At 43.8% G+C, this 12,169-nt stretch overlaps 1 protein-coding gene across 12 annotated transcripts in view; it reads left to right on the forward strand.

Annotated features, from left to right (window-relative positions):
* RYR1 (ryanodine receptor 1) overlaps window positions 1–12,169 on the forward strand; it is a 314,039-nt gene that overhangs the window by 162,601 nt on the left and 139,269 nt on the right. For all 12 annotated transcript variants that reach the window (XM_033954047.1, XM_033954059.1, XM_033954057.1 and 9 more), the window contains 6 exons: window positions 2,253–2,374; window positions 4,525–4,574; window positions 6,468–6,528; window positions 6,845–7,083; window positions 10,422–10,503; window positions 11,856–11,986. In XM_033954047.1, coding sequence (XP_033809938.1) covers window positions 2,253–2,374; window positions 4,525–4,574; window positions 6,468–6,528; window positions 6,845–7,083; window positions 10,422–10,503; window positions 11,856–11,986 — 685 coding nt within the window. The remainder of the gene's footprint in view (window positions 1–2,252; window positions 2,375–4,524; window positions 4,575–6,467; window positions 6,529–6,844; window positions 7,084–10,421; window positions 10,504–11,855; window positions 11,987–12,169) is intronic.

Raw genomic sequence — 12,169 nt, forward strand, 5'->3', positions numbered from 1 at the left:
CTGTGTTCCAGAATATTCTGTGCCAGCCCATGTCTGGGCACTGGCATTGGATATCCCGTTTTAGGTTGGCCACTAAAGCTTGTACAGTTAAGTGCAATATTGAACCCCTTGACTGCAGAAACTGAAGCTGCTTAAAGATATGAATGTCATTATAAAGTTATCTTATGCGGTCAAGGGCTGAATATCAGCACTTAACCACACAAGTGCCCACTCCACCCTTGGAATGCCCACAAGTTAGCTGGTTTTGGCATGGGCCATAAGTGCCACTGAATATCGGCGGTTGGCCAAGGACAAGCTATTTAAGCGGGCAGTAGCCTCGTTTTGAACATCAGCCAGAGATTGTCTGATTATATGGCGTGTAGAAAAGACGGCACCCTACCCGTTGTGTGGATCTGCGCCTCACCGTTTCTTTTTTTAAAAATTTCATTAAATCTCATATTTTCTATAACAGAAATCATCTTGAAATCAACAGTTCACATGGTAATATAAATAAAAAAGGAAATATAATCCAGAAATCTAAACATATGTTAACTGTTTGTTAGTCCACCATAATTGAGGGAGGACAGTTAGAAATAAATCGGAGAAAAGCATTAAGATAACTCCATAGGAAACCAAATGGACATCCTGAAGCAGGCCTAAAATATTAACTACGAGCTTATTCTTGTCTATTGGTAGGAGTACTTACTGTCACCACACCTTTCTCCACAATAAATCTAGATAACTGTGATGAATGAAAAAAAAATAACCAAACATTTACATGGATATCTTAGTACAAAAGTGGCTCCCAGTTTTAAAACCTGGGGTCTCAAAAGCAAAAACTGTTTTCTCTTTTTTTGTGTTATTCTAGACACATCTGGATACATTCTAATTTTTTGATTCAAAAAAAGTACATCTCTATGTTTAAAAAACATCTTTAGAAGCCAATCTCTATCGGAGTCAAGTGCTAACTGCACAAAAAGTGTAGCTGCAGTTAATTGATCTAATCCTGATGACTCTAGTACAGGGGTGTCAAAGTCCCTCCTCGAGGGCCGCAATCCAGTTGGGTTTTCAGGATTTCCCCAATGAATATGCATGAGATCTATTTGCAAGCACTGCTTTCATTGTATGCTAATAGATCTCATGCATATTCATTGGGGAAATCCTGAAAACCCGACTGGACTTTGACATCCCTGCTCTAGTAAGTTTGTTGTCCATTAAATCCATTGCGGTTCCTGTTGTTCTTCCGAAGTTTTCTTCTTTCCCAAGGAAATATAATAAATCTTTGTAATAGGCGGAAAAGAGTTCTGTGGGACTTTCAGAATCTCCAGAAGATACCTTTTTAAACATATCCAAGGCTGAGATGGTAGATGATTTAGGAAAATTAATCAATCTTAAATTCTGTTTTCTTGTTATATTTTCCAATATTTCCAATTTAAAATTGATGTTACCATTTTCTTTCATCAGGAGCTGATTTTGTGCTCCCCAAATTTCCAATTTTTTTCCCTGTTCCATTGCTATATTCTCTAATTTATCCACTTTATGTTGCAATGCTCCTGTCTCAGATAGTATTCCTGAACAATGTGTAGCTAACACTTGCAATTCAGATCCCAGAGATGATTGTACAGTGGTACCTTGGATTACGAGCATAATCCGTTCCAGGAGCATGCTCGTAATCCAAAATGCTCGTATATCAAAGCAAGTTTCCCCATAGGAAGTAAGGGAAACTTGCTTTGATATGTTCCCCCTCCCCCCGAGGCCAGCAGCGCTGCTCCCCCCCCCCCACGAGAACCGGCATTGCGTTTGACGTGAACTCTCAGGCCTAGCACAGGAAGCAGATCTGCAGGCACCGGCACGCACAGGACATGCTGATGCCGGTACCGCTGCGGAGGCTACAGAAAAGTAAGAAGAGGGTTCGGGTGGGTTAGGGGGACCTCAGGTCGCGGCGGGGGGGTGCCCGATGGCGACGGGGGGGTGCCGGATCGCGGGGGGGAGGGTGCCGGTTTGCAGGGGGGGCGCTCGCAAATCGAAGCGCGCTCGGTTTCCGAGGCGCTGATTTTGCGAATGTTTTGCTCGTCTTGCAAAACACTCGCAAACCTGTGCACTCGTAAACCGAGGTACCACTGTAATGTTGAAATAGCTTCCCTTATAGAATTTAAATCTATAACTGAGAGCTTGCCGTTTCTTATGTTGCTTTAATGCCTTCTGCTTCAGAAGCTTTCCAGCACTAAGTTAGTACTTTGCTCCTCAGTGGCTTTCTTTCCTTTCTCCCCCAGATCCTGCTCCCTCTCATTAACCAGTCCTTTAAGAACCACTGCCTCTACTTCCTGTCCACCCCTGCCAAAGTGCTGGGCAGTGGGGGCCACGCCTCCAACAAGGAAAAAGAAATGATAGCCAGGTAGGTGTGGGGGAAGTGGGAAGGAGTGGCCTAGTGGGAAGGAGGGGCCTAGTAGTTACAGCTGCAGCCTCAGCACCCTGAGGTGATGGGTTCAATTTTTTTATTTATTCAGTTTTCTATACCATTCTCCCAGAGGAGCTCAGAACAGTTTACATGAATTTATTTAGGTACTCGAGCATTTTTCCCTGTTTGTCCTGGCGGGCTCACAGTCTATCTAATGAACGTGGGGCAAGGGGGAGGGATTAAGTGACTTGCTCAGGGTCACAGGGAACAACGTGGGTTTGAAACCACCCCGCAAGGTTTTCAGGTGGTAGCTTTAACCACTGCGCCACTCTCTCCCTTCCCTGTCAAGCCCCGCGCTGCTCCCTGTGATCCTGGGCAAGTCGCTCAATCCTCCGTTGCCCGAGGTACGTTAGATAGATTGTGAATGAACCGGAACAGATAGGAGCAAAAGACTAAGTGCCTGAATGTAAATCGCTTAGATAATTAATAGGCAGAATATAAATGATAAAAATAAATAAATTACCATATTTCCCCGAAAATAAGACAATGTCTTTTATTCATTTGGGGCCCAAAAAAGGCACTAGGTCTTATTTTCGGGGTATGCACATGACCATCTCTCCCTTCCTCTCCTTTACCCCAATTCTTCCTCTTTCCTTTCTCTTCCCCACATGCGCATCTCTCCTCCCCTCCCTCCCATCTCCCTGTGCAGTAGAAGCCTTGAGCATCCCGGCGCAGCCGCCCCCCCCTTGCTGACCCTCCATGTTTTCCTCCCCGCCAACCGCGAGCAAGTGAGCCCTACCTTCATCTGAAGCAGCATCGTACCGACAGCACTCTAAAACAGGCTGCTTCGGCCTTGTCCGTCAGGGATTTCACTCTGCTGCGTTACTGATGACGTCATCAGTAACGCAGCAGAGTGAAATACTCGACGGACAAGGCCGAAGCAGCCTGTTTTAGAGTGCTGCTGGCCCGACGCTGCTTCGGTTGAAGGTAGGGCTCGCTCGCGGAGGGAAGGATGGCGGGTCATCAGAGGTTTGACTGCAGGGGGGGGCCGGGTTGAACAGTTGCCGGCGAATCCCGGGACTAGGGCTTATTTTTGGGGTAGGGCTTATATCAAGACCTACCCCGAAAATGATGCTAGGGCTTATTTTCGGGGTAGGTCTTATTTTCAGGGAAACACAGTATATGCAGGTACTTTCTCTGCCCTAGTGGGCTCACAATTGAAGCTTAGAGTGACTTGCCCAGCATCACAAGAAGCCACAGTGGGAATCAACTCCAGTTCCCCAGGCTCTCAGCCCACTGAAGCCAGTGGCATAGTAAGGGAGGGTGGTCCATCCAGGGCGCCATCTTGGTAGGGGCACTTGCACCCATTTTCCTCTCTGCCCCTCCCCCCCGCTCCTTCCCCAGCCCCCTAAAACCATGCTCATGCCCCTTTCCACGTACTTCTTTAACATTCCCCACGCGAGCAGCAACCCCAACCTGCTGCTCGTGCCCACTTCAGCTCTTCCTCTGACGTCGCTTCCTTGACCCGCGCCTAGGGCATGACGGAGGAAAGTTGGGGTCACTGCTCGCGCAGGGAATGTTAAAAAGGAACGTGGGAAGGGGCATGTTCACGCAGCAGGAGGGGATGTGGAAAGGAGTGGAATGGGGGTGGGGAGAGGCACCACCACCCCGGGCGCCTCTCACCCTCGCTACGCCACTGAGTAAAGCTGCCTCCTTGTATGCCAGTTTCAAAAGCATATAATAGAGAAATGATCAGGGATAGATGACACTTCTCTGAGATAACAATTTGGCTGAATCTCTATATAAAGAAATTCCACTAGATAAATTTTTTTAAAAAAATGTATGCCGACAAGCCAGAGGGATGTCTGTAAAGGCAATTACATACACAGCCGTAGGGAAATGCATCAGCTGGTCTGTGGTATACTGAGGAAGTTACGTCAACATACTATGAGAGCTATGCTCCTTTCTAGCACTCAGCCAGATTTGAACTAGGGAGGACTGGAAAGCAGAGATTTTGCACATGGGGGCTTGTGTTCAATTCCTTTATTGTTCTGTATTCATTTTCCCATGGAAAACTCATCTTTTACCTCTTCCTCTCTCTTCCTTCTTGTTTCCTCTTTCTCCCCCTCCCTTTCTCTTGCTTTTAGCCTTTTCTGCAAGTTAGCTGCTTTGGTGCGACACCGAGTCTCCCTCTTTGGTAAGAAGCACCTCTCCAGCCTTTGCTCTCATAGTGATTGGCGAGAAGGAAAGGGCCTTTTGAGGCAGAGGTGCATAAAAACCTTGGTGATAGTAGAGCCCCAATCCAGGGAGGAACATCACACAGTACTGGACCCTTTCAGAAATGAAGCTATGCCCAGGACCAGGGCTGCCTTTTCCTTCTCTCTTTTCTGTTTCGAGTCTTTTCTAAACTCCTAATACCTGCCTTTTTCAGTGCTTGCATTTTTTGGGGAAGGGGAGGGTGCGGTGGGGTGGATGATGGAGGAAAGCTTATCTGTGATTGAGAATGGGATGGGAAAAGTCCATTGTCTCAAGATCAAAGGCCTTTGATGATCTGGTTGGTTGGTTTCGAATCTGGTACAGTGATGGCTCGGGTTCTTGACTCTCTCCTGGTCCCCATCATTTTGTGTCTTGGGCCTAGATCAGGGGTGGGCAACGAGGGCCGCAATCCAGTCGGATTTTCAGTATTTCCCCAATGAATATGCATGAGATCTATTTGCATGCACTGCCTCCATTGTATGCAAATGGATCTCATGCATATTCATTGTGGAACTCCTAAAAACCTGACTGGATTGTGGCCCTCGTTGCCCACCCTTGACTTAGATGCACTAAGAGGATCGGTAAGGCCATGCTGGTCTGCACCAATCTGATTTTTTGGCCGATTCAGAAAGAGCTATTGATGCACTAAAAAGTTTGCTTGCAAATGATTCACGTAATCCCCGACTATGCTGTCCAATAATCGCTGTGAGAGCAACTCTCACACTTGCACAGAGCCGGCAGGGGAAGCCCCAAAAGCAGCCTCCTACCACACAACTGCTTGGGGCAGGGAACCTTTTTTTTTTTAAAAAAAAATAGACACAGATGCTGTGCATGTTACAAATGCAAAATACCTATCCCATTAAAAAAAATAATAATAATAATGCGCACACACACCATTGCCGATAATGGCTTTTCCCGACGAACCAGCACCATGAACTGCCCCCCCCCCCAGCAGCAAAAATGGCAGGAGGAATGCCCTCTTCCTCTTACCATGCTGAATCCTGTGAAAAAAATTGGCAGGACGAATGCCCACTTCCTCCTGCCATGCTGAACTCCCCACCCCACCCCTGCGAAAGAAAATTGGCAGGGGAGATGCCCACCATCCGCCCCCCGAGGCAGCGAAATGACAGGAGGGATGTCCAATCCCTCCTGCCACCAAATGCCCATCCCCGTGCCAGGTACCCCCCCCCCAAAAAAAAAAAAAAGGCAAGCGGGATGCCCACTCCCTCCTGCCACCAGAGGTCCCTTGAACCCCCACAACCACCCATACCTTTTTAGGGAAGTTGGAGCGGGAGGGAAGCTCAGTCCATCCTGCTCGTAGGCCCACCAGGCCAGGTGGTAAGCCATTTTGTGCATTGGGTCAGCAAATGCAATTGTTGCTAAAGCTGGTTTTGCGACAAATTGATGGCTTTAGTGCATCTCGGCCTCGGTGCCATGATAGTGTGAGGCACTAAGATCTGGCACACTTGGTCAGACCAAGAGTCCATCTAACCCAGTATCTGGTTTCTAGCAGTTGCCATTCTAGGTCACAAGCAGGATCCTAAGCTGTAGCAAGATACCATGCTACTGATCCGAGGAATAAGCACTGGCTTTCCTTGTGTCTACCGTAAGAACAGTTTATGAACTTTACCTCCAGGAAGTTCTCCAAACCCTTTTTAAACCCAGCTATGCTAATTGCTTTTCACACATCCTCCAACAATAAATTCCAGAGCTTAACTATGTGTTGCATGAAAAAATATTTTATCTGATTTGTTTTATTTCTTATCTTTATTTGCTGAGTCAGACTTGAATGGGTGGCATAAAGATTCCCATGCTCTCTTTTTTTTTTGTTAAGGCACTGATGCTCCTTCCATTGTAAACTGCCTCCACATTTTGGCCCGTTCCCTGGATGCCAGGTACACCTAATTGGTGGGGTTTCATGACAGCTAATAGGCGGTTAGTAGCAGAGGCTGGGCCTGCATGATCTGTTGACTCCATGCTTTCAGGATGAGCCTGCTCTAAGAGGATGATAATACCACCCTGGCAAACAAGACTGGGGCCTGGGAGAGTTGGGTGCTAGAGGAATGAAGGTTAGAGAGGGTAGGCTGAGAGGGTGTGAGTCAGGAGATGTGGAACAGCTATGGACAGCGTTAGGTACAGCTGGAGTTGGTAGGGTTTGGGAGAATCCATAGTTGGAGGGTGACTGTCTTACCGATGTGCATTATTTCCCAGGACTGTGATGAAATCGGGTCCAGAGATTGTGAAGGCCGGCCTGCGCTCTCTATTTGAGGGTGCTTCTGACGATATTGAGAAGATGGTGGAAAACCTGAAGCTTGGAAAAGTCTCACAGTCTCGTACCCAAGTGAAAGGCGTCTCTCAGAACATAAACTATACAACAGTGGCTCTGCTGCCCGTGCTGACGTCCCTGTTTGAGCACATTGCCCAGCACCAGTTTGGAGATGATGTCATATGTACGAAGGGACCTGGGGAGCGACGGGAGGGGTGGTGGAAGGAAAGGAGGGGAGGGGGAGCAGGATATCACACAAGGGTAGAAATTCTGAAATTTAGGCCTGGCTTGTGGTTAGAAAAATGCCTTGGTGTATCCATGGCTCCCATCCTGTGACTCCCTAGGTTATGGTGGTACTAGTTTTGACTTGATAGCCATCTGGATAGTAGCTGATAGTGACTCCTGCTCCTTTTAATTACACTAACGATGGGAATGTGGCTGGTACTTATTTGTTTGATTGTTTAAATGATCACAGCTCTAATTTATAAATAAATCATGACTAATTAACATCCTTATTTTGATGTGAAGTGCTCAGACCTTATAACCAGTGTTTTTAGTGATGTCACCAAAACGAGGTTAACAAGGGGACCATCATCGCCTTCACCGTCCCCAAACCACCATTATTATATAAACAAAACACTCCACGTGAATTGCTGCTATATATAATATACTTATCTTCGCCAGGTGGTTGTTGATAATGTTAAACCTCGTTGAAAAAATTTAGAACCGTGTTGTGTGAGCTTAAAATAATTCACTCTGTGTTTTTCTCGACTTATAGTCCCTGTCCCCCGACCCAGGTTTCGTGTCTTCATCAGGGAGGGGCATTGATAATGAAAGAAATACATAAAAACAACATATTTTTAACTCAACTATTGTTAAAAGGGGTCTGAATTAATTACAATGTAGTTACTTCTATTGAATCGTAAAAATATTATTACCAATATAATCAATAAGTTTACATACCTATTACTGGCTCACTGGGACTGGACCTAACCAAAGTGTTGGGAAGACTGAAGCCTTGAGCCCAGGACAATGGTTTTATAAGGGAGAGAACCGGAAAAGCTATATTAGACCGAACCAGATATGAGATCAACCAGAAAAAATGACATCATTACAATCCTTTATACTAATAGCCATTCAATATCGGAATTTAAACCCTCTGGGGTAAGAGTATGCCAATTGTAAATAAAACGTTGTTCTTTCTGAATTAATAATCTAGAAAGATCTCCTTCAAAATGTTTTATATGAATCAATACTGTGTATCGTAAATCCTCAAGCGAGTGTGATGAGGAACTAAAGGGGCGGAGATGCGTCCTGTACGAATGCTGCTCAAGTGCTCTATAATGCGGGTTTTAATTTTACGAGTTGTTTGTCCTATATATATTTTAAGACAAGGACACTGGATATAATAGATCACTCCTTTAGAGTCACATGTAGTATCAGTGTTTAGTTTAAACCGTCGACCTCCAGAAAACGGTATTTGCACTTGGGTAACATTCATAACATGACTGCATACCCGACACTTACCACATGGCTGATGAGGCATCCTATTAGTTGTGGCAATATCCAAATTATTATGTTTTAATTAATGTTTTAATGTGGGCCACGGTCGCCCCCACATTAGCCTGCCTTTACATGACGCAATTTGAAGAGTCCTTTGTCTGTAGATCTTCATTTTTTCAGTTTGTCACTTGCTGGAAAAGATTTGTCGACGACGTGTTTTTTGTATGGGGAGGTGATGTTGACGATTTAAAGAAATTTTTAGAAGATATTAATCATAAAGATCCTAGCATCAAATTTACCTATCAGTATAATCAACATTATGCATCATTTTTAGATATTAAAATTAATAAATATGATAATCAAATTTCCTCCTCCCTGTACAAAAAACCGTCAGATCGAAACTCACTTTTACAATATGGAAGTTTCCGTCCAAGAGCTTTAAGAAACGGGATTCCGGTAGGTCAATTCCTACGTTTAAGAAGGATTTGCTCAGATGACCAAGATTTTAATAAGCAAGCTAAAGAACTATATGATAAATTTAAAGACCGTGGGTATCCTGGAAAAGTAATAAGAAGAGCTTGGAAAAGAGCAAAAAATTGTCACCGGCCATGGCTAATGTTACCAAACACTAGAGAAACAACTGAACAGGACACAGTTTGTGTCATGCCATATACCGGCAGTAGTAATACGATTAAACATATTATTCTGAAATACTGGCCAATACTTCAGTGTCATCCATCGTTGATTCAAAGGCCTAAATTTGCCTTTTCGAGAGGTCCCAACTTGGGAGAAAAATTAAAACATAATAATTTGGATATTGCCACAACTAATAGGATGCCTCATCAGCCATGTGGTAAGTGTCGGGTATGCAGTCATGTTATGAATGTTACCCAAGTGCAAATACCGTTTTCTGGAGGTCGACGGTTTAAACTAAACACTGATACTACATGTGACTCTAAAGGAGTGATCTATTATATCCAGTGTCCTTGTCTTAAAATATATATAGGACAAACAACTCGTAAAATTAAAACCCGCATTATAGAGCACTTGAGCAGCATTCGTACAGGACGCATCTCCGCCCCTTTAGTTCCTCATTGGTTGAGTGAATCACACTCGCTTGAGGATTTACGATACACAGTATTGATTCATATAAAACATTTTGAAGGAGATCTTTCTAGATTATTAATTCAGAAAGAACAATGTTTTATTTACAATTGGCATACTCTTACCCCAGAGGGTTTAAATTCCGATATTGAATGGCTATTAGTATAAAGGATTGTAATGATGTCATTTTTTCTGGTTGATCTCATATCCGGTTCGGTCTAATATAGCTTTTCCGGTTCTCTCCCTTATAAAACCATTGTCCTGGGCTCAAGGCTTCAGTCTTCCCAACACTTTGGTTAGGTCCAGTCCCAGTGAGCTAGTAATAGGTATGTAAACTTATTGATTATATTGGTAATAATATTTTTACGATTCAATAGAAGTAACTACATTGTAATTAATTCAGACCCCTTTTAACAATAGTTGAGTTAAAAATATGTTGTTTTTATGTATTTCTTTCAGTATCAATGCCCCTCCCTGACGAAGACACGAAACCTGGGTCGGGGGGACAGGGACTATAAGTCGAGAAAAACACAGAGTGAATTATTTTAAGCTCACACAACACGGTTCTAAATTTTTTCAACGAGGTTTAACATTATCAACAACCACCTGGCGAAGATAAGTATATTATATATAGCAGCAATTCACATGGAGTGTTTTGTTTATATAATAATGGTGGTTTGGGGACAGTGAAGGCGATGATGGTCCCCTTGTTAACCTCGTTTTGGTGACATCACTAAAAACACTGGTTAGAAGGTCTGAGCACTTCACATCAAAATATTAGTCATGATTTATTTATAAATTAGAGCTGTGATCATTTAAACAATTGAAGATTTTCATCACAGAATATAGTTATTTATTCCTCCATTGATTGGTTGATCTGGTACTTATTTGTACCTTTTTCTGTTTTCTCTCCAGTGGATGATGTTCAAGTTTCATGCTACAGGACCTTGTGCAGTATCTACTCGCTTGGGACCACCAAGAACCCTTATGTGGAGAGGTGAGAGAGCGATGGAGGGAATCTGTGTGAAACGGGGAGAATCTCTGTCATTTATTTATTTTAAAAATTTATATTCCGCATATCCTGCAGTTCTGTGTGGATTCCAACAAAACATCCAAAATAAGCAAAGTCGTAAGAAATCACAATATGCAGCCTTACGAATACCACAGACATGTTAAAATAAATAAATTTTTTTTAAAAACAAAATAAAAGCAACCCTAAAACGATGCAATTTTTCCTCCTCTTTTCACTCTGCCGAGAAATGACTATTGGCGTGTGATTCACTTCAGTTTATAAAAATGTGCAAAAACAGGACAGTTTTTAAGCCCTTTCCTGAACTGTAATATAAAGGAGGCTTGTCTAAGATCTACTGGTAGCTTCTTCCAACAGGTAGGTCCCTGAACAGAAAACATCGACTTAACGATAATTCGAGTGTATCACTACAGTCAAGGAGGGCACATACAGACATAATGCGTCGTTCGAGCATAAGAATTGCAGCATCGTACGCACTGCCACAGGACCGGCACCACGCAGTAATTTAAATAGTAAGCAAAGAGCCTTAAATCCGATGCGAGCGCTGAGGGGCAACAAACGCAGCTCTTTCAAAATGGGTGTAATGTGCTCAAAACGTGACACGTGCGCTACAATGTGTGCTGTGGCATTCTGGGCAAGTTGCAGGGCTTTAAGAACACAATGCGGTAAACCCAAATACAACACATTGCAATAATCAAAAATTGGATTCAACATCAACACAGCAATTGTTCTAAAATTGTCCTCAGACAGATAATCTCTCATTGAACGGAAACATAGAAACATGATGGCAGATAAAGGCCAAATGGCCCATCTAGTCTGCCCATCCACAGTAACCATTATCTCTTTCTCTCTCCGAGGGATCCCACGTGCCTATCTCAGGCCCTTTTGAATTCAGACACAGTCTCTGGGTATCTGGGTAGAGATTGGGGGGGGGGGGGAACACATCATTCACGAGAGAAGAGTAGACGTGAGAGGGTCTCTTTTTCATTGGAAGTAATATCCATGTGAGATGGAGATGTGTTAAGCAAGGTTTATTGTTGAAGAGTATGGAGATTTTATGAGTGTTTAGTTCTATGAGTGGCTTAATTCAGGGATGTTTTACTTTATTTTTTTTTTTCTTGAAACGGGCAACATAACAGTATGATATTGACAAAACAGTACGCCTTCATTTAAACAATGTGTAAAATCTGTGCCATAAGGTGGCAAAAGTAGTACATTTTTCTTGCTGCTCCCTGTGGGTGGGAAATGGGAGGAGGGTGTTGGATGGGTGGGTGTGTGGGTTGAATTTTACCTTTCTTTTTGATTTCCCTTTTGTACAGACAACGCCCTGCCTTGGGAGAGTGCCTTGCCCGGCTGGCCGCTGCAATGCCTGTGGCATTTTTGGAGCCTTCTCTGAATGAGTATAACGCATGTTCTGTTTACACCACCAAATCGCCACGGGAACGAGCTAGTGAGTTTCCAGCCTGCCCTGCCCACCCATATATATTGCCCAATACTGCTGGGGAGTGAGCTAGTGAGGGGGGCCAGTGGTGTCTTCAGTCAAGATTAATAACATTTGTTTTCTTCAAGAGTCTTCCATGATTTTTCCTTTACCCCCAAAAAGAAAAATCACCATGGAGCTCCCCCTCTTCTG

The sequence above is a fragment of the Geotrypetes seraphini genome, chromosome 8 (genome assembly GCF_902459505.1).
Source record: "Geotrypetes seraphini chromosome 8, aGeoSer1.1, whole genome shotgun sequence".
Taxonomy (NCBI): domain Eukaryota; kingdom Metazoa; phylum Chordata; class Amphibia; order Gymnophiona; family Dermophiidae; genus Geotrypetes; species Geotrypetes seraphini.